Here is a 27582-nt window from a genome sequence, read left to right as displayed (position 1 = left end):
AATATGGTTCTTCTTTTTGCCTTGCAAGTCTTTGCATGAAAAATGACACATTTATGTCATACAAATGCTGGTCAGATTACCTCCACATAGCTTTGAAATAACTATCAAATGTTGATTATTGTCTAATGATAATGTACCTTCATTTTAAAGGTATACTGTGCACAAAACATAACAGGTCACGATATTCTTGATCCGAGGTTACACAAGAGTCAAGATGACAGACAGTGTTATTACTATGTACTAGTAGTACAAATTAGTAGGTACTTATTTCATGATGTAGGTGATGAAAGGTCACTGTAAGCTAGTTCCACTTTGCTTTGTTTCAAACACTGACAGGAGTACCGAGGCTGTTTTGAAAAGTTTAAAAGAGGCTTGGATGTAAAATGATGTATGCCAATGTAGAATGTCTTAGTGACCCATTTTGTATTTTGCTTGTAATTGGTATAATAAAGCATATATGCTTACAGACTTGATTTGACTGTTGGAAATTAACCATGAAATGTAAGATACATACACCCTACACACTATTACTGCCTTCTAAGACTGATAAAAACCACATGTGATGAGAATGAACTACAAACTTAACAGCAAATATACAGAAGAAACATTAGACCAAGAAATTTATAAAAGACTGGAAAGCAAATTTTCTCAGAATGAAAGAAACATTAATCAGGTGTTAAGTGTGTTGATCACTGCATCTATAACTGTAAGATAATGCTGCTAAAATTGATGAAAAGCTGCAACCCTATCTAATCTCTGAGAAGTGCTACACTGTTAATTTATAAGCAGCACATAATCAGTAACAAGAAAGGCTGTTAACTTGTTAATGTTTGACAGCAGTACTTTAAGAAGTTAAAATGTTTACTCCAGATTTTTTAAGAAAATAAGAACTACACAAGAGAAAAAAGAAAACTGCACTTCCATTAGACCAGTACATCAAGCCCATATAAAGAAATTAACATTCTGTCCCCAACTACTTTACATACAACTCTCAATATTACCCTCAACTACTCAATTTACTTTTTCTCCCTATAGTATAGAACATATATCCATACATACTAACTCTCATTATTTACCCTCACCCTTCCTCCATTTCTCTCATATCCATACCAACCTTAACCACCTATGTTAGCCTACTCTGTATGTTAAATATCCCCATGAAAATGTGTTAGTTGATGAAAAGATTTTAATCATGAAGTACCAGGCATGGAAGAATGAAAAAATCAATACTGAAAAGAAGATCTAAACTTTTCAACATATACATTATCTTTTTTTAATATTGAGCCAATTTGTATGGCACGCCGTTATTATATTTATTCAAATTTGAAGATATCTTATTTATTTAACAAGATATCTTATTAAGTATTAAGATATCTTTAATTTTTATAAGATATCTTATTTAATTTGAAAGTAAATAAGATATCTCTATTAGTTTATAAGATATCTCTATTAGTTTATAAGATATCTCTATAAGTTAATAAGATATCTCTATTAATTAATAAGATATCTTATAAAGTATATAAGATATCTTACTTCTTTATAAAGATATCTTTTAAATACATACTTTATAAGATATCTTATTAATTAATAGAGATATCTTATTAACTTATAGAGATATCTTATAAACTAATAGAGATATCTTATAAACTAATAGAGATATCTTTATAACCAATTAAATAAGATATCTCTATAAGTTAATAAGATATCTCTAAAAGTTTATAAGATATCTCTATTAGTTTATAAGATATCTTATTTAAAATGACATATATGAATAATTAAAACAATGAACGCTCCTACCGGAACTACACGGCAGTAAATGGATCATGTGATTGCACTTTCCAAAATGGCAGATGATACAGAGAAGAATCGGTTACTATTAAATATTCGCGATGTTATCCAGAAGGCAGACAGGTGTATTAAGAATGACGATCTTCGTCCAGAATTGGTTGTCCTGGAAATTAAACGCACCAAAGACATATTAGCTGTGTTAAAAGGGGTTTATCAATTGGAGGCAAACAGAGCTCGGGAAATCGAAGCCTGTCTAGATGCACTTCATCGCCAGTTAGATGTAAAAATTGCAGAGAAAAAAGAGGCTGTCAAATTTCAGGCACCACTGATAAGAACTGGTATATTAATTTTCTAATGTTGTATATTATATATACGTTGTACAGTAACTAACAATCTTTTTCTCTCTATATTTTCCTGTTACTACCGTACGTCGGGGTCCGGGGGTGGGGGTGGGTGCTTCTGGCCATCATTTTGTGCCGATAGCACTTGCCAAATGATACCCTGTTCTAACCAGAAAATATTGAAAAACATAACCTGTTCACAAACTTTATACCCTGTTTAAGACTATTTAGACTGCATAAGTTCTAGTCCTGTTCTAGACCATTATGATAAAAAAAAAAGTGACCCTGTTCAAACAGCAGGACATGAAAAAGGGACCATGTTCTAACAGCAGTGCATGACAAAGGGGCCCTGTTTTGCGTCACACTCATACCACTTAAAATATAGGAAGTAACCGCCCCCACCCCCGGGTCGGGTATCCAAATCACCCAGTGTACCCAGATCACCCACCCCCATTTTATGTTATTGTCAATGCTAATAGGAATTTTTTTGTGGGGATGAGATAAAAGTTAATTTTCTTTGAAAGACAGGGTGAAATTCACCATATGCATTTCAGAATCTAATGCATTGTGGGTGAAACGTGTGTACCAAAATATTTTGATTGGTTTAGGAACAATATAAAGTACTGTCATTGGCCATAAATCCATTGTTCGTACACCAAACTTTTCAGACGAATCACTTTACCCATAGGCCTTTAGTTTCTGAAAAGGTGAATTGTGCATTGACCACTTGTTGAAGTCTATTCATTCTCTTGGCGATTTGGGTACCCAAAAAATTTTTCTGGGGTTCTATGAGATATGATTTGATAATTGGTCTAGAGCTATATCATGTTGAGTTGTAACATGTAATCATTTTTATATACCGGGACATATTTTTTGTATTATGGTATATCGTTTTCTGCCTGTCTGTTGTCAACACTTAAGACAATAACTCTAAAACGCTATCACCAATTTCCATAAAACTTTGGTAAATTGTACATATCTATTTATGTAAGCTCCCTTTTGATTTTTTTTTTAAATTTCAGATTTTAGGTTTCCGATTTATAGGGCTTTTTGAATACAGGCAATTTTTCACATTTTGTACACTTACTCTAGTATGCCTTGATTGATTTTCTTGAAACTTATCATTATTACTGGGATTGATAATAGGAAGCTTCCTTTTGATTTTTTTTTTTATTCATTTGTTGCTCTGGAGTTTTAGGACTTTTACAATTTGAATTTATGACAATGTTTAATGCCAAAGTGGTTCTTTTCCATATTTATTTAAGCAACAATTTCTATATGCCCAATATGGGTGTATCATGCTCTCTAGAAACAGCTATTTAATTTTAGATCTGAAGTGCAGCCTTTTTTTGTTTGTTGGTAGTTTTAATTTAAGCCACTCATTGTACATGTTCATAGAAAAGCTTTTGGACAGACGTCTTTGATTTATGTGGAAGTAATTGTTTTAGATTTGCTTTGGTACATCCTCATGTTACACAATATATACATGTAATAAAAAAAGAAAAATGAAAAATTTCTTACAAAGGGAGAAAATGATCTTAAAGTAGATACAAATTTTTTTTTTTACATCATCATGCAATTATTACGACTTAAACATGTACATGTATGATAAATTATATAGACTGAAATGTAAAAATTTGCCACAAAATGTTTTAGAAGATTCTGGATAAAAAATAAATATACTTTTTAGGTGAGCGTGGAAGACCACAATTTGATATTCCATTGGAGCAGTTGAAAATGTTTCACGACTTTGGGTTCACTGCAAAGAAAATGGCACAGCATTTTGGTTGTTCAACAGTTTTAGTGTACAAGAGACTGAAGGAAGAAGGAATATCTCAAAGAGGGAAATACACAGACATATCTGATCAGCAACTGGATGAAAAGATAGAAAGTATTCACTCCAATCATCCAAACACAGGATCAGTGGTAAGTGGGTTAAAATTTATCAAAATATCACAAACTATTAATAAAATTTTCCAAAATTTATATGCCTTTGTAATAAAGATAGTAAATCAAGACGCACAATGATTATTCATTCATCAATCGTCTTCTTCAATATAATTCACTTCCACAAGGCTGAACAGGGATAAAGACATGCTGAGCTTCTGTCTGCGTTTATTTCTTTACTTACATCTAAATTAATATTCAGAAGCATTAACTGAATCCATAGACAGTGAATGACCTGATAAATTTGGATTTGGTCAAGAGTTATCCCTTGGAATGTTTTACAGATTGTAAAATCAGAGGATGTGTGTGTTGGGATATAAATGCAGATAATCTGTAGCAACCTTGTTTATTTAACACTTGCCATATATATTGTGTTTTTCATCTAATTTTTTGATCCATCAGTCCACCTAAGCACATCTCCTCCTGAACGGTTGGATTGATATTAATAAAATTTTACAAAGTTATAGTACACTACATAAGGATTTGCATGAAGGAGCATATTTCTGCCTTCTGGTCTGAAATTTTTCAAGGGAGATAATTGAACTGTACTTAATATAATGTTGATTTGATGTTTTTTTTCAGATATATTATAACTCTAATGCATTTTTTCTACTCTGATTGTATAAAGCAAGGTAATTGAGTAGAGTTATCTTTTTTTGTTATCAAACTAAGAGAGATAACTCTGCTCATTTATTTTGAATGTAAATTGATCTGTATTTTTTTTATTTAAAGTCATTAACAGAAGTGACACATCAATTCTATGTGAGAAACCTTAGAATGCTATGTCCAAACATTCAATCACAATACAAATTCAGAGCTGTATCAAGCTTGAATGTAGTGTCCTTTAAATAGGGGATGGGGGTGTCCTTAGTGAGTTGACTCAGTTTATTCAATATGCTCATAATGCTCAACACTTTTCATGGTGGTCTATGTGCACTCTTATTTAGATTACTGTAACATAATTTGACAAAGAAATCTTTATTTTGATTCGGCATGGTATAAACATACAAACATAAGTTCTTGAGAGATTTCCACAGAATAATAATTTTTTATTTGATATTTTTTGTAGATGATGGCAGGTTACCTAGAAGCAGACAACATTAAAGTACAGCGTAGAAGAGTTCGCAGCTCTCTGCGTCGTATTGACCCTGCATCATGTGAGAAACGCTGTGGAAAAACTGCAAAACGTCGCACATACTCAGTGCCTACACCTAATCATCTTTGGCATATTGATGGACATATGAAGTTAAACAGGTTAGCAATCAATCCAAGAATTAAGTGGATACAAATACTTATTTTTTGGTCAGAATTGGACTGGTAATTCCTTAAACACCCTTGTTAACACACTAATCTCAACATCATCCATAGTTCATCACTTTATCATACTCGGTACATAGTCTGTATAAATATTTAGAACCCTATTGTTTTTTGAATATCATAGGTCAAGGTTACAGTGTGATTTTTTATTAACTTTATCACCCTTGTTATCACTATAATCAACATCTTTCAATAGGTTTTGACCAAACTTGGTACATATTAAACTTTGTACTTAATAAGATATAAAACGCTATTGCTTTTAAAGGTCATAAGTCTTCAGTTACAGAGTCAACTGTACATGGGGACAGGATGCCCTGGTGTCATGTTTTACTCAACATGGAAATGTTTTTGGTTTATTAAAGATATTATTTATAGATATGAAAAGCTGCTTATATTCTTTAATTGAAAATTAATTGATTTTTGTCTTTTTTAGATGGGGAATAGCAACACACGGAGGAATTGATGGATATTCTAGACTCATTACATATTTGATGGCTAGTACAGACAATAGGGCCTCAACCGTTTTAGAACAGTTTGTACCAGCATGTTTGCGTTTTGGAGTTCCTAATATGGTTCGATCCGATATGGGTGGTGAAAATTTGATGGTTGGACTATTTATGAATGTGGTCAATAAAGATAAACCAGATAACATCATTGCCGGCCGTTCTGTTCATAACCAGAGAATTGAACGTTTGTGGAAAGACATATATGAACAAGAAGTGGAATTTTTTTACAAACTTTTTTATGACATGGAGGATGAAGGCCTTATTGATATAAGGTCAACTGTGCATCTTACTGCTTTAAAGTTTGTGTTTATACCGATTATAAATTGCAATCTGAAAAAATTCATGAAAGCTCATAACAAACATAAAGTCAGAACGGAAGGAAATCGCAGCCCAGAAGAGGTTTGGATTAGTGGTGTTTTAGACAATTTGCATTCCTCCTCATGTTCTATGTCTAATTTGTTTGATGCTAACTCTCTAGAAGTTACACTAGTTGAAGCCTTGGCAGCATATCAAATAAATATTGATCTTTTTCCAGAGTATGAAGAAGATACACCATTGTTTGACGAACAACAGACTAATGAGTTGAATACAGCAATATCACAAACAGAGGTGCATCGTGAAAAGTACTGTATATGTCTACGATTGTTGCAAAATAGTGATAACTCTTAATAGCTTCCTTTTGACAATTGTAATTCTTTACTTTTAATATTCCATTTTTCACAATGTTTGAACCAATATAAAAAAGATTTGGTGTAATTGCCAATGAGACAACTCTTAACAAGAGACCAAATGACACAGAAATTAACAACTATAGGTCACCGTACAGCCTTCAACAATGAGCAAAGCCCATACCGCATAGTCAGCTATTATATCTCAGTATTTTGTTATAACCTTTTTGTTGATTTGACCCACTACATGTTATGTTCAAGCGAAAAAGTTTCTATGTTGATTGTAACATTCAGAACTCAAGTTGAAATATAATGCTTTATTTTCATAAATCAGTTTTTCTTGTACAGAATAATTACACAACCTTTTAAACAAACAATAATGTAAGTAATATGACAAACAGTGATATTTTTATTCAATGCTACAATCCAGAGATATAAAGAAAAGAAACTCCAAATTTAATACGATTTTTGGATTTTTAAAATTAAGCAGGAAAAATGCTTATTAAACTACCGGTATATTTTAAAATTCAGCACACATATATGTAGGAGCATTAAAAATAAACAGCTGCGCCATAAGCGCATGATACGCCCGACGTCTTGTGTGGAAGTTTTATGCAATAATCATAAATAGTTTCTGAGAAAGTTTTAAGCAATAACCATATATTGTTTTTGAGACACGGTGGGACATGTGAAACCCCCAACCCTGTTTTTTTTTTTACAAAAAACTAAATATTACTAAAATAAAATTTTGAATCAAAACCAAAAAGTATACAGATCTTTAGATTTATATAACAAAGAAGTGTGTTAAGTTTTAAGCAATAATCATAAATTATTTTTGAGATACAGCGCGACATGTAAAAAAAACCTCCCCTGTTTAACAAAATACTCAATAACTCCAAAATAAAGTTTTGAATCATCACCAAAAAGTATACAGATCTTTAGATTAATATAACAAAGAAGTTTGTCAAGTTTTTAGCAATAATCATAAATTGTTTTTGAGATACGGCACAACATGTAAAAAAAACCTCCCCCTTTTTTACAAAATACTCAATAACTCAAAAATGAAATTTGGATCATCACTAAAAAGTATACAGATCTTTACATTAATATAACAAAGACATGTGTAAAGTTTTAAGCAATAATCATAAATCGTTTTCGAGATTTGGTGCGACATGTAAAAAAAACCTCCCCCTTTTTTACAAAATACTCAATAACTCAAAAACAAAATTTTGAATCATCACCAAAAAGTATACAGATATGAAGATTAATATAACTAAGAAGTGTTTAAAGTTTTAAGCCATAATCAAGAATCGTTTTTGAGATACGATGCGACATGTAAAAAAAACACACCTCTGTTTTAGTTACAAAGTGCCGTAACTCAAAAAGTTTTAATCTTATTTTCACCAAAAAGTGTACAGATCATTTGACCATCATAAGAAACAACTATGTTAAGATTCATGAAATTTGGATAAGTCGTTCTCAAGTTACGGTGCGACATGTTTACGCTGGACAGACAGACGGACGGACAGACACCGGACATTTGTATACCATAATACGTCCCGGCAAAATTATTCTATAGCACAAATAAGGTATTTTCTGCAAATAATGTTATTGTAAGAAATAATATTTAAATCAATTTTTTCAGTGGATGGATTGCATTAAACTTTTAACTTAGGTTCCAAAATGATTGAGTGCACAAATTTTTAAAAAGAATTATAGATGAATCAATTTTGAGTGGCCTAACATATTTTTTCTTCCTTGACCACAAACATTTTTTACAATTTTAACCATTCACCGACAATCACCACCTGACTATGGTTTTTGGGGTAAGCATTGAAATGATATGTATACAAGAACTCTTTTATATTTTAATTCATATAATTTTTACAAAGAATCAAATATAAAATACTCACTACTTTATACACTTTAAACATACTAATGAGTATGTCTACTTGTCAATAAAAAAAATGTATTATAAAGTTATCACAATGCATAAACTGATGTACATTTTGTAACTACATGTATTTCATTAAGGTAGATCATTACTAAATCTTTTCTCAGATAGAATTTTCTTATACTTAGCCACAATTTAGTTTTTATCATTCATTTATCAAAAATATGTTAAAAAGAATGAATATTGATGCTATTTTCTAAGCTACATGTTGAGCAAAATTTCCAAATTTTGTATACATGTAGATTGATCATGAAAAAAATACCTATATTTGTGAATAGAAAAAAATCTACAAGATAGAATTTTGAAATAATACACAAGAAGATAGATTTTATCATGTGCTTTTAGAAAATCAAAAGAAAAATGTGAAAATAAATCTTTTTTTTTTCTTAGTTTTTAAAATGATATAATGCACTCATTTACATTTATCAAATCAGAGTTTTATAAATAAATTGCAGTTATGTCTCAAAATTTGCAGTTTTTAATAAAGAGCTGTACTGCTATTTTACAATCCAAGTTGATGATTTAGTGATGATCTACCTTAAACGCATAACATGGAATAAAATTTCAAGTTTCAAATTCATCAATAATCATTGATATATTTCTTGATATATTTTTGAATATTAGATAACAGCTTTATAGTAAATAAAAAATCTAATATTTAGTTTCTGTCTTACTTCATGAAAAGTAAACAAGTTGAATACCATATTCCTTCTGTTTTATATAAACAGGATATTCAGATACAGGTATAATCTGAACTAGAGGTAATGTGATCAGAGCTCACAGGATGTACTTAGATAACTTATAATAAAGAATCAGAAAGTTTCAATAAAATTATGATGAGTGGTTTAGGAGGAGTTGCAGATACAAAATGAGTACCTCCATTATAAGACAGACTGGAATTTTTTTTTAACAAATTGTAAATTGTTGTGTTGAAACTTTATAAAGATATCAATATCTTCAAGCAATATAAAAAGAGTTGAAAACTTCAAAATGGAAAAGATCATCAGACCAGAATTAAATTCCAACTTTCTCTGTAATTTGTCATGAACAGAATGTCTTTTGTATCAACATTGTATCTTATTGTTTAAATCTTGCCAAAACCACAAGATTCCTTTAAAGATCTGACAATCAGACCTTTAAATTTATCTTCATCCTTTATGCCTCGTGGAAGAGACAATGACAATGCACATGTTGATGCAAATGGTAATCTACCATCATAGTCATAATCATAAAAAAATATCTCAATGTTGTTGGAGAATCCAGCTGGAGGAATTTGATCTGCTCCTGTTACAAAAATCAGCAGCTCTTCAAAGCTTACATCTACTTCTTTCTCTGAAAAACAAAAACACATTTTTGTTTAAAATTTTTGTCATTATCTTTTTCTTATTTGATATTTGCAATCAGATTTGAAATAACAACAAAAGAAACATCAGTATGTGCCCAAAGGACAACATGTCCTGCTTGCCTTATGAAGCTTGGAATTTGTAATTTTGTATAAAAGTTTGGAATGTTCAAATTTAACAATAAGTTTACATATACACATCAAACGTACCATGCTTATAATTTATATTACGCCAGACGTACGTTTTATCTATAAATGACTCATGAGTGACGCTTGAATCAAAATAATTGAAAGGCCAAATAAATTAAAAAGTTGAAGAGCATTGAGAACCAAGAATTCCAAAAAGTTGCATATTGGTAAAACAAAACTGGCCTTCTGAAGACCAAAACATATTGATAGATAGTATATCACATTAAAAAGTTAAGTGAACCTTGAAATAAGGGCTATTCCATAAAACCAAACATATTACCGAGGGAGGACACTTTAAAATATCTGCCATGGGTGGGTATCAAATAGATTGAACATTTATTTGAAATTGTAAATATTCCTCTATGGGTGAAAAATAAAAATCATGAAGCATATATATACCATCAATATCTTGAAGGAATATTTCCCAGCAATAAATACTGTCCTCCTCTTCTGCTCTCCTGTTACTGCCAATGACACTCCATTTAATGTCATACAAACTTTGAAACATTCTTTTATTCATGTTTTGAGGCATAGCAGAAAACATTCCTTTCCATGTTTTTGGATTCTGCTTCACGATATCCCAGAATCCAAAAACATCATTTAATCCACTGCAAAACTGTGCAATTTCAGCTGATGTTCTGTAAAACAAAAGTTAATTTTCAATGATATGTACTTATTTCACATATATACATGTAGTAAAAATAATTTCTATATTCAGTTCATTGAAATCAGAAGTTTTTATTGAGAATTTAACGTAGCACATCAGTCAAGGTATTTTTTTTTAATTATACTTTTTTAAATTTGTATCTATCTTAACATTGTGCAAAAAATCCTAAAAACCTAAAAATCAGTTGCCAATATTTTTTTTAAGGATTTGACAGATGCCAAGTGTCAGCTGTGCCAGGTGAGCAAAAAAAAAAGAAAAAAAATACCTGTAAAAAAGAAGTTGTTTCATCAAACTGTTTACAACTTTATCCTTGTCCTCTATTTTCAATCTCCAGGCTCCATTATATCCCTGGTCCAATAGCCATTCTCCATGATCATTGAGAAAGGCATCTCTTTCCCCATTGGTTCTTATTTCTTTTAGCTATAATAAATAAAGGCATGTTATATAAATTTGCTAAAATTCTACTACAATCATGCAATTGTGAATTTCTAGAAAAATATGGAAATAAATGCAGAAGAATGTATTCCATAACCAGAAATATTTATCATACACTGAGTTTACCAGCTCTGAATTACTCTAAATATATGCACATAGGAAATTGATTTAAAAACAAAGGATTATGATAAGATATACTGGATTGGTCCTGGACCCGATTGATTTTAACATAAACAGGAAGTTGTTTAATGATGAATCTGAAAACGCATCACACAGTATAGCTCCCTCATATAAACCTTGATACTAAATTTCAGAAAGCCTTGATGTGTAGTTCCTAAGAAAAATGCGACTAAAATTGCATGGGACGGACTGACGGATGGACTGACGGACAGACAGAGGTAAAACAGTATACCCCCCCTTTTTCAAAGTGGGGGTATAATAAAAATGCAATTACAATTCTGTTGCATTTTCACAATAATAAAGACATCACAATAATTTCTAAATTTACAGTAAGCAAAAGTCAACAAACCATGATGAAGGGTGGTTCCATAGAAATGAGGCTTGCAACTTCTTACCAAATATCTTTGGTCCATCGCTAACTGATCTTATTAAAAACTTTAACATTTAAACTATGTGTTATATTCAGTTTATTGACTGATAAATTGAAAGAGCAAGCCAAATTATCTGCATAGAAATTAGTTTTTAAACTGTGCTCACCTTCTGCAGAACATCTCTTGCTGCAGTATCTGGAATGGTTTCAATTTCAAGATCTCTTAGATCTTTTTGCTCTCCAGTCATGAGCTCATACAACTTCTGATTTAAAAAATACATTCCTGGGCCATCTTGTGTTATACTGAGCGCCACCAATCTCCCCGCTAGCAGATATTCATTTTCTTCAAGCTTTTGGATATTATGGGAAAAAAATTTATATTCTCCCTCTCCTTCAAACAGAGATGATTTTGCCAGTTCTTGTATTGCTAGACTGGAATGAAAATAAAATACATCTTAAATAATCAAAATAATATATCTCTTTCTAAATGCTAATCTCACATCTATGGTTATTAATTGAACAAGAAATAATTGTTACAGGACGCTGTTAAGAAATATCCCAAACAAACCCCTCTGTACCTTTAATCTATTTGGACCCACCTACTTTTCATTCAATTCATCAGACAAGACAGGAATATATATGGTTTAGGATTAGTGATTTAACTAGGCACTTTTGAAAAGAGCAATTTGGTAAAATAAATTTGTTGCTTGAGGAATTGATGATAAATTGTCTCACCCAGTGACCATTTACCTAAATGATATTTGAATGTTTCAAAAATATATAAGAACAAATGTTTGAATGCTATGAATATGAAGTAGATTTTTTTCAGTAGATGCAATTTTAAATGTAATTCTATATAAAATATATTACCGATTTTTTTTTTTGGTGGGAAAATTGAGATGGATCTTTAGCATCTTTATGAGCAATTACCAGTATAAAATTGTAAAAGAAATGTGTTCTAAAATGTCTAAAGAAAATTGATACAAATCCTACCGAAAAAATTCCCTCCTGGGTCCACCATGGTCATCACCCATTTCCCCACTAAACTTTACATACAGTTTACATCTCATGTCAAAGTAGTGACGTTTTAATGCATTGAATGCACTTCTTAGGACATTTCTTCGAGATACAATTATTTCTTGCTTGTCATCCCTATTAACTTTTTGTTGTAGCCCCTTCAGCAATTCTGTTAAACTAGCTGATGAACTGGTCCCATCTAATCTGCAATTAGAAATGGATATTGACAAAAATGTTATTGATATGAGATTTTTTTTAGTTAAATGTATCTAGTTTCTTAACATAATCTTTATAACATACAAAAAACAAAATCTGAATTAAAAGTTCTACAGAAAGTAATAACAATATATGGGTTTATTATGTTTCAACATTTTGCTCAATCATTCCATAAGAAATTCAGACTACATACTGGTTATTGTTGATTCCTTCCATACTTTCTTCTAGAGCTTTTTGAAGTTCCTCATCCTCACTATCAATAACTTCATAAATACATGTAGCTTCATTGGTGTTATCTCTACAAATTTATCAAATAGTAATAAATAGCAATTTTTTTATTTATTTATTTCGCCATGTTGTTACATAATTCATGAATGATAATGATTTGAAGCATTGCATTGTTCGGTAAAACTGCAGTGAATGAAGTTGTCAATGATTAAAAATAAGTGTGTAACAAAACAATGACATGAAGCTTTTGTATATATATATAGTAATATTATTAATTCGTATATTTTAACTAATTTGATTCGTTCAGGGATAGTCACATGTTAAACTATATTTTCTTAGGTAGACTTAAAACGGCGGATTGAAAAGTGATATTGCACGTTATTTTTAGAATATCTAAAAACCGATATACTTTTTGACGTCAACTTATGAATTTCATGATTTTGTGTATATAAATGATCGATTAACTTTAACAAAAACTTCAAAATATCTAAAATTAAAATGTAAGTACTAAAAAATAACAATCAGAAATCAGAATAAATATGATGAAATTGTCTAAGAGACAATATGTCAGTCAGGGGTACTACTTGTACAAGTGTATGTTATCTGTTAAATAGATAAATAAAAAAATCGAAAATGGGAATATAATGCACTGATGATTTTGATACAAATATGGTCGGTAATTAATAATATAACAATTATAGCCTTTGTATTCGGTCAATACAGGATATATGGAACTCGGACTTCGTCCTCAGTCAATATACTTCTTTCAGGTCAATATATCCTTGTATTGTCCTCATACAAAGGCTATAATTGTATAATAGTATAATGTTATTCTAATGGGGTAATAATGATCATTTTATAATTATCATTTCCATTCCATTTAGGCAATCCATTTGCAGTTGGGTCTTTAAAGGATGTACTTAGAGTGAGGTTTTTTGAATTTTTGTCAGATGTTTTGATTTCCCCCCCCTAAGGTACAAATAGCTGATAAAAGGTCATTAACAAAATTTAAGCAGATTATAAATTTCTTTTCTTACGAAGACTTTTCCTGTTATTTTTTAAAAATCAAATATCTGGAAAAGAAGTTCCATAGCCCATCAATATCTAATTAGCTTATTTTGTTCCACGACTAATGCTATTTTGATTTATAGTATCAATTCTAATTTCTAAAGTTTCACCTTAGTACATCCTTACAGAATTTTTAAATGGAATTTAAAGCTACAAACAAACAGTTAAAAAAAATCCTAAACTAATTGTTTTAATTACGTGCAACACTGACTTAAGAATTGATATCAGAAAAAGGTTAATGATAAAGGTTGTAAGCATTATTACAAGAAGTGTTAAAATAATAACCATCAATTCAACAGTTCATAAATAACATTGTAAGACAAAATAGTAGCTCAATATATATATCTATGAAAATGCAAGCTTTCCTTAATCCACGAAAATTACTGAATATACATTTAATATTTTTTTTTTGTAAAATATATATAATATGTCCACATAAAAGAAATAAAATTTGTTAGAACTTATAACATATAAAACATTTAACAAATAATTAAACCAATTAACAAGAAGTAATAATTGTAACTGGATGTAGTTATAAAGTCTTCCACATGGTCATCCAAATGCTCTTTCAACTAAATTTATTAACCAATCAATCAAATTTTCAAAATTGTCATTATCTTGTCTTGGCAGAGTACCTGTTTCAAATAGATCAGTTTAAAACACGACATCTTTTGTGAACTGCCATATTGAAAATAGCAGTAAAAACTTATCATAGGTACCAGGCTTATAATTTTGAAAAAAATGTTCCAGCGATTTCTTTTGTCATGTCTACTTGCCCATACTTTAATAGTAATTTTGTTAATCAAAATTATCTCACATCCCCATTTCTTTTTTTTTTTTATAGATTTTTCAGCCATTTTTAAAATGTTTGGCTACTTTATATATCCTTAGTAAAAAAAATAGAGCAAAAATAAAAAAAAATTGCCTTTTGACCCCCCCCCCCCTTTCCCTATATTTATTTCTGGAATAGCTCTATGCCTTAATTTTTCAAATTTCTAAATTATTTCAGCATACAAGGTGCACTTGAACAAATAAAACATATCATACTGTTATGATCAAATTAACAAGGCAATGGAATCATGCATTTCTCTTTCACAATACCTTAATGCTACCTCTTGGTTTATAGTAACATTGTCACTTGTTGATTCCAATATATTTGTCTAAAACGAAGCAAACATGTTGAAACAACACTTGAATCAATATTAAGTTAAAAATTTAAATAGTTGTACATGAGCTCCAAATGATAATTCATGGGGGCTTCAATTTATACTGATTTTCCCACCCTTTACCAAAGGTTGGCCTTTAATGCTAAATATTTTACCACAAGCTATTCTAATAGGATACTGCAATTCTTTTGGATAGAAGCTCTCTAAGTTAAGACAAATGTTTGCTGTTCCCGTAATGAAACACCATTAATATTGACATAAAAGATGAAGAAAACTTTACTAGTGACTTCTTTTAACTATTGGACAATTTTGGACAAAGTTAAATGATTATCTAACTTTTATCTGGGTCAATATCCTTAATTGGCCTGGAGATGAGGAATTGAGATGACGTAATTAAAAAACGATATTAGTCCGCCATACAAATGTGGATGCTGTGATTTTAAAAATGGACATAATTGAACAATAAGAACTGTTTTATAGAGCTGATGTGTTGAGAAAAGAAATATGTAGATTTGACAATGATTAAATTATTAGAAAGGACAAAATTTTAATTGAATTTTATGATCAGAATTTTGGGACTATTTCATGAGGATATTTACATTTTTCAACATCTTTCAGGGTCCCGCAATTTGTGAAAAAAGTAATCTCACTTGCCACCCCGAAAATTTAACCAGACATGTATTAATGTCTCAGCTTCGAAATCAGCCGTCTGTCATATTCAAGTAAACGATATGGACTGAGCTACAGAGGAAAACGTTACCATTACCGCCTATGGAAAATCAATTAAGGATCTTGACCCATTTATAAACATTGGCATTCACCTATTGTTGATCATCTTTTGTTGATGTTTTTGTGTTTTGATGACATTCAGTTTAACATTTGTGAGTATTCCTGCAGAATGCTTAAATTTATACGTCATCATTCTATGAGGTCCTGAATTAGCACAATGGGAACAGCCCAAAGGAATCATGACATTGCTGATTAGCTGGCATGCAATATATTCATATTTTACCACAGATGTGTACTCAAAACATTTGAGGGACATCATATTAGAATGATTTATTTAGAAAAATTATCTTCATGAAACCTTCAATGACTCTTAACTGAGATGAGTTATGCATGAGCTAAGCAAGTTTAGATATCATAAAAAAGAAAATGTTAACAAAAAATTCGTAAGGGTTCCACGGAACCCAATGTCTCGCCTACTTTTGCTGTTAATTGCAGACTCAACAAAAATGAGGAAAAACATCAATAAAAATTTCCTTCTCGATACTGTCGTTTGATTGAAAGAAGCTTCCAAGTTTGGTAAAAAATCCAGGATAGTTTATGAATCTAATAAATGTTTTATAAACTTTAACTGCAGACTGTATGCAATGTTAACTGGAAGAAAAACTAAGTCCATTTATAAGTAAAATACGGAAAAAGTGAATTTTTTTTTCACAAAATTTACTTCTGAATAATATCTTATGATCAGAAACAAGCTTATGTCTAAGTTTGGTAGAAATCCAGGATAGTTTAAGAACATTATAAAAATTTTAAAAACTTAAACCACAGAGTGAATGTTTTGTTTCTGGCCAAAAAAATAAGTCCATTTATAAGTAAAATACGGAAAAGTGGAAATTTATTTTTACAAAATTTTCTTCTTGATACTATCTTATGATCATAAACAAGCTTCTGTCCAAGTTTGGTACAAATCAAGGATAGTTTATGAAAGTTATTAAAATTTTTAAAACTTTAACCACAGAGTGAATGTAATGTTTCCTCACAGAAAAACTAAGTCCATTTATAAGTAAAATACGGAAAAAATGGAATTTTATTTTTACAAAATTTACTTCTGGATACTTTCTTATGATCATAAACAAGCTTCTGTCCAAGTTTGGTAGAAATTCAGTATAGTTTAAGAAAGTTATTAAAATTTCAAAAACTTTAACCACAGAGTGAATATTTGTGGACGCCGCCGCCGACGACGACGGAATGTAGGATCGCTTAGTCTCGCTTTTTCGACTAAAGTCGAAGGCTCGACAAAAAGCTAAACAAGGCAGACACAGGGAAAAATTCTTTTGTTTATTGAATTTGGTAATAAAAAGCATTCAATGCTGGTAAAGCAATGATTTACTAGGTATTTTAACAAAATTACAACTCTAAAGAAGACTACCGTACCATTGGCAAAGGCAAATTACTTCTAGCAGCATTTCCATCTCCTGCAGGCAATCTCTGAAAAAAATATTAAAAAAAATACATTTCTTCCATCTGGACTTTTTGGTCATAAAACTTTTGAAATAGTGTAGACTCATTTGCTCCTTGCAAATTGCATTGGAGGATTTTTTTGACACAGACTTATAGTTCACTAAATCAAGCTAATAGACCATGAAATAAAGTTATTGCAAAACTGAATTTTCCCTCTCACAAGACTAATGTGTGGACCATAGATGATATAAACTATGATTCACTGGACATAATATAATACTTAACATAAGTAAAGATCACCAACATTTTAATCTGAACAAACCATTATTACTTTCATTACTTTTAATAAACTATTCTCAATTTTTAGGTCCACCTATGATAGAAGGCATTATGTTTTCTGGTCTGTGTGTTTGCCCAAAATCTTCTTCACTTTGTTTATAGTAAAACCATAAGAGATATAGACCATTCAAAGTAAAAATTTACACAAGCAATACAAGAACAACAAATATCTCTTTGAAATACATTCCAGTCAGACAACTGGAAAATATGCAAATTTTCCTATAGAAACAAGTGTGCAAAGTTTTTTAACAGACAAACGAATGGTCAATATGAAAATTATATGTTCATAAAATATAACATTACATGATAAGTTGCTGCATAGTTGGAAATATTTGTCCGACATCTGGCAGCAGCCCTTCTTGTTGTTCTCCCTAAACAGCCTGTCCTTCTAGATGCAGGTCGCCTCTGTGATGCTAGTGAAGGTAGTGGATTATCCTAAAATGTAAATGTACTGACAATTACAATTCTTACCATACATGTATTAATAAAAGGAACAAAGTTTCAATGTCCCCCATATTGCAAATCTGTCAAAGATAGGAGTCACAGGCCATATAAGTAACTCTTTTAAAATGAGCCAATCAGCATTGATTTTCGCATTTGTCTAAGACATTGGCACTTAGGACAGATGCCTGTTACTTCTATGTTCTCCTCAAAGACTGGGGCTGGGAACAATAAATACTTTAAAATAATTGATCAATCACTAAAAGGTTATCACAAGACTGTAGTGTTTCCATAAAATGAAGAAGAGACTGCTTATAAAAATATTGATGCAAGAAAACCACCTCCAATCATTACAAACCACAAGTTAAATTTTGTACAGCAACTTCAGTTTATGGCCATAAACTTCAATATTATCCAGTGTTTAAGTTAGTTCAACATTTTAAATGAACTCTTGAGATGCATATTCGTTCATGTTTGTACTTTTATATTCTTCATACAATTGTAAATTCATAGACCACTGATTAAACATTATATGTGCCTCAGGAGTAGTTTATCAGCAATATGTAATGTACACAATTTAAACATAGATGTATGAAAATTTAAATAAATACTATACCTCATTTACAGGTGCTTCTGACATAGTTTCTGTGGTTGCTGACCTTGAAGGCTCCATCTAAACATGAAATGAATAGATTCTTATTTTTTCATGTTTGATTTTTTTTTCCATTTTTGCTTTTATAAATTTTGATTGACAACAGTATTTTAGCTTTATTAGAATGAGTTGTTTTGAAATTCATAGATATAAATAAGCCTGCATTATACATTGTAAGAACACACAACAATTTAGCACAAAAGTGACAAAACTATGCTACATATATAAACTACATGAGCAAAAATGCAAAATTTATTTTGAGTTAACTCTTTGTTATCCTTTTTTAAAACATATATAAGTAGAGGAATATTAAAATGTGTTTATTCTAACCTAGGCATCACGATAAATATGAACTAGTTCCATCATAAGGTAACAGACTAATTGCCTGATGGGACTAGATAGATTAAAAAAGAATTTAAAGAGTGCATGAAGTGAGGTATAATATTGATTTAAGATTTAAAATAAACAGTTCAAAACATACCAAGACATTTGTGCTCTGCCTACTAGTCAAAGACGTTGACGGCTCATTATCATCAGAGTTCTGAAAAAGAAACATTGGTTTTACCTTTATAGCAGTAATTTCACACAAATTTTAACCACTCACCAACAATCAGAATAAGTATGATCTGATTTAGTCAAAAGTATGGTTTAAAGCTATCTAAATATGATAAATCCCTATTGACCCAAACATATTTAAAAAAAAAATGGTACTGTACCTATAATCTTTTGACATTAATGCAAAAGATAATCATTTAAGGATTTTGATGAAAAACACCAGCAGTCTTTAAAACATAAGGAAACAGGAACTCCTTTTTGTCATATTCAAATGGAATAAAAGTAAATAATTTAAAAAAAAAAAAGATCTTGCCAGCAAAAATGACTGCTTTAAAAAACTTTAAACATACCATTATTTCTGTATCATATTGGTTCATAGATATTGTCTCATCCCTGTTAATATTACTTGCTGGTGAGTTCTGAAAAGTATGACATTTTAATTATTCAAGATTTTTTTCTAAAAATTTCTTACACATTAAAACTGAACATGATTAAGCTCTGGACCAATTATAGGAGGGAATTACTGACAGAGTCAAGCAATTACTTGACCTGCTTTCACCTTTGGTTTGTAGTTAATAAGATATCTAATATATAAATTAAAATATCTTATTTACTAATAATTCTTATATGATTTGCATATCTATAAATACTTGAATTGGATTGGTCAATTAGAATTTTTCTCTAAGTTTACACTTCGATAAACCATGTTTCCGAAACTACTTTTGTAATCTATTCATGCGCGATACACAAGCTTGCAGTGATCCCGGAATTTTCAGCAAATTGAGATTAAAAAACAATTGCATAACAGTTGTGACTATTCTAGTGCATATATAACCCAAAAAAAAAGAAATAAATTTATTGCACTAAAGCTTCAAAAATGTACAAAAAATAAATTTAATAAAACTCCGCGAAATTTCATGAAGGATTTGGCGAATTACGTCATGGCAAAACACGACGTCATACGAATGGAAATTTTCAAGGGAAAGATTATTTTGTTATGTGTACGCTTCAAATTCGGATAACATTTGATTAAAATGAAGTTTTTTAGGTAGGTGCTATTTCATTAAAGATTCCGTTGTATTTATCGGACATTTATGGTTTTTAGAAAGTCAAGATGGCGGCGTACTCCTTAGTTACGACTTGCCATTGTGCTTTAAGATATCTTATATATTAATAGAGATATCTTATTTATAAATAGAGATATCTTATATATTAATAGAGATATCTTATATATTAATAGAGATATCTTATTTATAAATAGAGATATTTTATATATTAATAGAGATATCTTATATACAAATAAAGATATCTTATATACAAATAGAGATATCTTATATATATTAATAGAGATATCTTAATTGATTAAAAGAGATATCTTAATAACTTAATAAGATATCTTAATTATTAATAGAGATATCTTATAAACTAATAGAGATATCTTATATATTAATAGAGATATCTTATATACAAATAGAGATATCTTATTTATAAATAGAGATATCTTATATATAAATAGAGATATCTTATATATTAATAGAGATATCTTATATATTAATAGAGATATCTTATATACAAATAGAGATATCTTATATATTAATAGAGATATCTTATATATTAATAGAGATATCTTATATACAAATAGAGATATCTTATTTATAAATAGAGATATCTTATATGTTAATAGAGATATCTTTATTGATTAATAGAGATATCTTATAAACTAAATATTATATAAAGCCACACCAAATTAATTAGTTGTTCTTTGAACTCTTTCCTTCATTTGTTTTGATTTTTAATTTTGATTTTTCGAAGGCAATAGAAATTTTTACAAGTGAGTGATACTATTTTTGAAAAAGAAATCTATAAAAATAAAAATTATGCTAGTAATGAGAAATGTCATAGATTTTGGTGATTGATGTTTATTTATGTTTCCTATCATAGTTTGTATAAGACCCTTCTTTGCTTATTTATGTGTTCTCCAAAACACTGTTTAATCTTTTCACAATGTTTCCAATACAAAAACAGGAACAAATATGAAATTGTTAAACATGTTGCAAAACACACAACAATGAGTAGTTTGATGAAATAAATATGATCCTGCTGAACATGATAAGTGTAACTGCTTTAAACAGGCAGACATCCATAGTTGAAGTAAATTATAATTGATAAAATTGAGAATGGAAATGGGGAATGTGCCAAAGAGACAACAACCCGACCATAGAAAAAAACAACAACAGAAGGTCACCAACAGGTCTTCAATGTAGAGAGAAATTCCCGGACCCGGAGGCGTCCTTCAGCTGGCCCCTAAACAAATATATACTAGTTCAGTGATAATGAATGCCATACTAATTTCCAAATTGTACACAAGAAACAAAAATTAAAATAAAACAAGACTAACAAAGGCCAGAGGCTCCTGACTTGGGACAGTGACACAGTCCATTGTATATGCTGTTTTGTATTAACATTTGGGAAGTTAAGTATATATTTATGTATAAAAGATTTTTATGTACAAACTTTAAATTGATAAATAAATGAATGTTCTCCAAGAACCATAATTTAAAATTTATAATATTTAAATTCTTTGCCATATGCTTTAAATTGACTTAACAAAATTGACCTAAAAATACTATAAATGTTTAAAACTAAGAACTCACAAGTGGTAAGATTATTTCCCTTTTGGGAATCACCCAAAGCTTTCCTTTCTTCAAAATGTCCTTCAAGTTAGTTAATGATGCTGGCTTGATCTCCTCCAGTCGTTTCCCTTCATTAACTCTTCCCAACAGAAAACCAATCTGCCCCAAGGGAACTCCTAAAAAAAATGGAAGAATGTGTCCATGCAACAGAGATGTCCCCACTTGTAAATAATGTTATAATAAAGGGCATAACTCATGAAAGGTAAGAATGATGCTGCCCAATTTCTATAATGACCTGTTCTTTTGGATAATAAGCATTTTGTATGGAGAGTTGTCTCATTGGCACTCACACCACATCTTCCTATATCTATTGTGTAAAAGTTTCATAATATTTATAAAACAAATGTTTAACTAATATTGCAAGCAAATCTCTGAAACACATGTCATTGAGGTACAGTATGAAACCCTTCCCATCAGCAGAATCTTGTTATATTTCACAAGAGTGGGCACACTGAAATGTCTTGACTGTTCTAGAGAGCATAATTGAATTCATGTTGAAATTAAAAGAAAAATTATTACACCACAAGCATTAAATTAAATGCACACTTTATAATGATCAATGCACATGAGGTCAAAATGATGAACATATAGGCTGTACAAGAAATACATAAACCTATTGCTAAAAGTATCTCAGAAACAAACATCATCATAAAAAGATGCCTTTCTGACCTACTTACTCTGGTAACACGAAATGATGAGGTCCTCTAAATCTGTAATTGTTTTGGACAAGTCAATACTGGTCTTTTTTGTTACAGTTTCCAATAACCCTGGAAGTTCATGCTTTGGAGAACCTGAAAAAAAATATATTACAGTTATGGTGTGCTTGTTCATGTGAGAATTTCTCATATTTAAATATAAAACTGTCAAAATTTCATGTTTGGCTATTTGAAACTTTCTTATTAATTAATTTCTTCAAATAATTGATCTAGTCATCTGTGTGGTATTTTGCCATTATTTCACACTATTTCAAACTTCTAAGTTTTCTTACATATATTTCAATCTGCCTGTTGCTGACTAAAGATTGTTGTATAAAAATGTTATGATGAACCTTAACATGATTATGTACATATAATAAGACCAATTTTCATTTGATTTTTGATTTTTTCATGTTTCTTTGGTTATAGGTGGCAAACCAATAATCACCCCCCCCCCCCCCCCCACCCCACCCCCCCCCCCCCCCCCCCACCCCTTTTGCTCTCTATGTTAAATTAGTCAACTTTAGGACTTTGTGGCTCTTTCATCTTAAGTTCAAAGCAATATCTGTTTGTGACTGGTGCTAAAACAAGAGTGGACACAGATGACTGTGGATAGTATTAGGCATTATGATAGTATTGCATAAAACTGTGAGTCAACTCACTAAGGATACCCCCATTATGGAATATTTGCTACCATACATTCAAGCTTGATACAGCTCTGAATTTGGATTGTGATTAAATATTTAACACAGAATAGGTTTCTGACACAGCATGAATGTGTAACTACAAAATGTACTACTACTAATGACTTTTAATAAAAAGAATACACATACATTTACATATTGTTATATTAAACTTAGAGAACAGTTAAAATGAATAAAGATTAGAGTTCAGTTATCTCCCTTTGCATATTTTAAGTAAGTGTGTGTGGAAAAAAAAAAGTAACTTCATCTATATAAAGTAAGTTAATTATCTCCCTTTAAATATTTCTGATAAAGAATATCTTCCTTTAGGCACATTCTCTGGTCATGTACTGGAATTCTGTAAAGTTTCATTATTATTGCTACAGTCATTTAGGAGGAGTTGTGCTTACAAGACCTAATGCTACATATTGTGGTATTTAAACTAAGTAATTTCAATTATTTTCTTTGAAAAAATCTGACCAGAAATATCCTCCTTCATGCACATCTACAGGTTGTGTACAACAACTGTGTAAAGTTTCATCAATATTAATTAATCTGTTTAGGAGTAGTTGGGCTTACAAGACTTGTAGCCATTTATTGCTATATTTAACTAAGTCAATTCAATTATCTCCTTTGAAATAATTCTGACCAGAAATATTTTCCTTCATGCACATCCTCAGGTTGTGTACTACAACTGTGAAAAGTTTCATCAATATTGGTCCATCCATTAGGGAGGAGTAGCGCTTACGAAACATAAGATGGACAGACAGACGGACGGACTGACAGGGTGATTCCTATATACCCCCCAAAACTTTGTTTTTTGGGGTATAAAAGTTTACCTTTAATGACATATATATAAGAGCGTACTGGTTCCCTGAACAATGGACGTACTGAAACAGGTTATGCAGATCTGAGAAAAGGGCAAAATGACCCCTCCATGTATATGTATAACCAAATTTAAATAAAGGAAAAAATAAACATGATGATAAGAGTTTTCATAATCCAATTGCACAGAAGTATAGACCCTAATGTTGTTGTCCACCACTCTGTATTGCTGTGTGGGATAATGAATATATGCAATCTAAGATGAAAATATGGATAAGAGACTGAAAGATCATACACACCCAGTCCATTTCTTGTTAGCCTGTCTAACTCTGTTGTTGGCGGCAGAAATTCTGAGCTTTTAGCAAGTAAAAAGAGGTGAAAGGTTAGTCCTTTTGGAATTTTCCCCCTCTTTTTCCTCTGTGAAGGACCTGTAAATTAAATAAAACAACTGTTACAAGATGTATCTCATTTAAGAAGTCATTCATTCAACATTTTGTTCTTTGAAGCAGCAAGAGGCAACAACAAATATGATACATTGTAGCAAGGCTTGAATGCGAGTCTTTGCAGGTTAAAATCTCTGAGAGTGGGAGATTCGGAAAGAGTTTCATATGGCACACCCACCTAAAAATGTATAATTCTGGATTAGAAAACTTTCTAAAATGTTTTTTTTAAGGAGCTGTATAAAAATATGGGGGCATGTCTTCTTTTTTTTTTGGGGGGGGGGGGGGGGGGATAAACAAATTTTAAAACTGTCTTGCTTTTCATACACTCCATTTCCATCTGCCACCCCCATGAAGGTGTCAAACAGATTTAACATTCTATTCTAATTATTACATACATCAACTATATCTATCAGATTATTACACAATTATATATAAACCATACTGTGGGATTCAATCCTACAATCTTTGGATCTTTAGAACATATTAACAACTTCTCAACCAATCAAATTGCTGAAATTTACCTTCTTCATAGTACATGTACATAGTTTCTCTGTGCAATAACTAACTATGAATGGATGACTTCATTGTATTATAATCAATGTTATATTTGTTGAACAGTTAATTCCGCAGGGCTCTCAGTAATAGAATTTGAATCCTTTATGATTAATTTTTGTTTTTAACTTGAGTTGCTTTCATTAAGATACACAAACAAAAATGTACTGAAATTTTACTTTTTACAATTTCATGAATTTTGTAGCATACAAATTTTATAAAAGAATTTCCTTGTTTTATTAAAATCTTACAAAAAATCTATTCTTATTTAAGAGTTAAAAAATGGTTGGATAAAAATGTATTAGCTACATTTGTATTTAACTGAAAATAGTACTCACTATTTATTTCATTTCCTTAGTTTATTTTTACCGAAACAAATTATTTTTGAATGGATATTGAGTTATCATGGGGGATTCTTCACCTACTAGTGGTGCATGTAATAACTTGATTAACAGTAATAGAAAGACAACTTCCAACTACACATACTCGATGGAAAACTTTTAATAAACATTAAATGTCATACACATGTGTAGAACTTTATTATCCGATAAAAACATACCTTTTTGACTGTTTCGTTAAAAAATGGAAAGAACTATCCACTTTCTTTATAAAAAATTACCTCAAAATAAAAATGAAATCGTGGTAAATCTCAAGTTTATTTTACTTTACTTTCCTTTACAGTTATTACTGTTGTACATCAAATTACATAACGTTGTGGTACCCAAATCGCCCAGTTTGGAGGGTGGTTTTGGACGATTGCAAAGAAACTGTTGCAACATCATGGTTAATTTTTATTTTTGAACAAGTAGACTACACAAGTGTTTTTCACATATACATTTGGTGTGCATACATTTATTGATTTTTTGCCAACAATGGCTCAAAGATGGCGTGAATCCATGATTTTGATGGGGAACCCAAATCGCCCAGGTAGTGAATAGACTAAATGAGACTTCAGTGCACAAAATTCTTTCCTGCCTTTTAAAGCCACATAACTTTTCACTAATCTGCACAAGAAAATTTCCAATCAGCATTTACATTGACAAAATAAAAGGGGGTGGGTGATTTGGGTACCCTGACGTTATAAATAAATAATGTTTTTACATAATTATAAGACATCCCCATTCCACTCTGTATTGCTGTGTGATGGAAATAGTCTTTTTGTCAAAATTAGGTTATGAATGTAGTCCAAATAATTATGACGTCTGGCAAGGCTATTTTATTTTTTTTCTGGGACGCCTTAGGGAAGGCGTCCCACTTGCCAGACGGCGTCCTAGAAAAAAAATAAAATAGCCTTGCCAGACGGCGTCCCAGAAAAAAAATAAAATAGCCTTGCCAGACGTCATAATTATTTGGACTAGTTATGAATGATGCTCTTTAGTCATGCACATTTTGTCGGAATGGGCATATCCAACAAGTTAAATGAAGCACTTGTTTCTATCCATGCCCATGGCAAGGTCGACTATCCCAAGGACTTATATATACGTCCCTGGACTATCCATATATAAATAGTTCTATTTATATGGATAGTCGATCTTCCCATGGATAAAAACAAGTGCCTGTGAAATGAAGACTGGAAAATGAGGACTACTTTATTCGATCAGTACCAGGTGCCGAACGGTGACGTGAAAACGCCCTTAGTGTTCTGTTATACACCGACTCCTCCATTATAGCCCCTGGCCTACTCTCTGTTGAGACAGTGTTGTCAATGGCATTTAGCCCGATGGCCACAACTTCAGAAAGTCTGTCAGTTTCTCTTTGGTCTGCCATGTTTTGATTTGCGCCAACTTTTAGACTGTTCCTTTTAATACATAAACTGCAAGGGTAACCAGATTATTTGCAACATCGAACTGAATTGCTATTGATTATATGATTGGTGGATTTTTTTCTACCATAAGGGATACTTTATTTCAACTTAAATAAGAAAAGAGAGATATCTTATTAAATTTATAAGATATCTCTATTATTTTTTAAGATATCTTATTAAGTAAATAAGATATCTCTATTATTAACTATATAAAAGATATCTTATATAGTTATTAAGATATCTTATAAATTAATAGAGATATCTTATATTTTAAATAAGATATCTTATATATTTAATAAGATATCTTTATAAAC

The 27582-nt window shown here is 30.7% G+C and overlaps 2 protein-coding genes across 2 annotated transcripts; one reads left to right on the top strand and one right to left on the bottom strand.

Annotated features, from left to right (window-relative positions):
- The first annotated feature begins 1767 nt into the window (after positions 1-1767).
- Positions 1768-9183, top strand: LOC139502226 (uncharacterized). Its single transcript, XM_071291658.1, has 4 exons — positions 1768-2126; positions 3820-4055; positions 5146-5330; positions 5827-9183. Exons 1-4 carry the CDS (start codon positions 1817-1819, stop codon positions 6566-6568), a joined length of 1473 nt encoding a protein of 490 aa, XP_071147759.1. The 5' UTR covers positions 1768-1816; the 3' UTR covers positions 6569-9183.
- LOC139502225 (ubiquitin-protein ligase E3A-like) lies at positions 6870-27305 on the bottom strand. The gene is made up of 16 exons (XM_071291657.1): positions 27069-27305; positions 24769-24897; positions 22944-23057; positions 22228-22382; positions 19924-19992; positions 19500-19559; positions 18983-19039; positions 18229-18360; positions 17560-17613; positions 15335-15393; positions 13131-13235; positions 12698-12925; positions 11872-12136; positions 10985-11139; positions 10452-10690; positions 6870-9853 (listed from the first exon to the last, which is right to left on the bottom strand). Exons 1-16 carry the CDS (start codon positions 27229-27231, stop codon positions 9606-9608), a joined length of 2232 nt encoding a protein of 743 aa, XP_071147758.1. The 5' UTR covers positions 27232-27305; the 3' UTR covers positions 6870-9605.
- Positions 27306-27582: the final 277 nt, after the last annotated feature.

Source organism: Mytilus edulis, chromosome 13, assembly GCF_963676685.1.
Source record: "Mytilus edulis chromosome 13, xbMytEdul2.2, whole genome shotgun sequence".
In the NCBI taxonomy this organism is placed as follows: Eukaryota; Metazoa; Mollusca; class Bivalvia; order Mytilida; family Mytilidae; genus Mytilus; species Mytilus edulis.
Note: the sequence above shows the minus strand (reverse complement) of the source record. Positions and strands in the feature narration are given on the sequence as shown.

Excerpts from the sequence above, each read along its gene's own strand:
- LOC139502226 (XM_071291658.1), top strand. The coding sequence starts at position 1,817 with ATGGATCATGTGATTGCACTTTCCAAAATGGCAGATGATACAGAGAAG. Across the intron at positions 4,056-5,145 it reads ATCCAAACACAGGATCAGTG|ATGATGGCAGGTTACCTAGA; the intron begins GTAAGTGGGTTA and ends TATTTTTTGTAG. Across the intron at positions 5,331-5,826 it reads GGACATATGAAGTTAAACAG|ATGGGGAATAGCAACACACG; the intron begins GTTAGCAATCAA and ends TGTCTTTTTTAG.
- LOC139502225 (XM_071291657.1), bottom strand. The coding sequence starts at position 27,231 with ATGGCAGACCAAAGAGAAACTGACAGACTTTCTGAAGTTGTGGCCATC. Across the intron at positions 22,383-22,943 it reads CATCATTTCGTGTTACCAGA|GAGTTCCCTTGGGGCAGATT; the intron begins GTAAGTAGGTCA and ends CATTTTTTTTAG. Across the intron at positions 15,394-17,559 it reads GTAATTTGCCTTTGCCAATG|ACAAATATATTGGAATCAAC; the intron begins GTACGGTAGTCT and ends GCTTCGTTTTAG.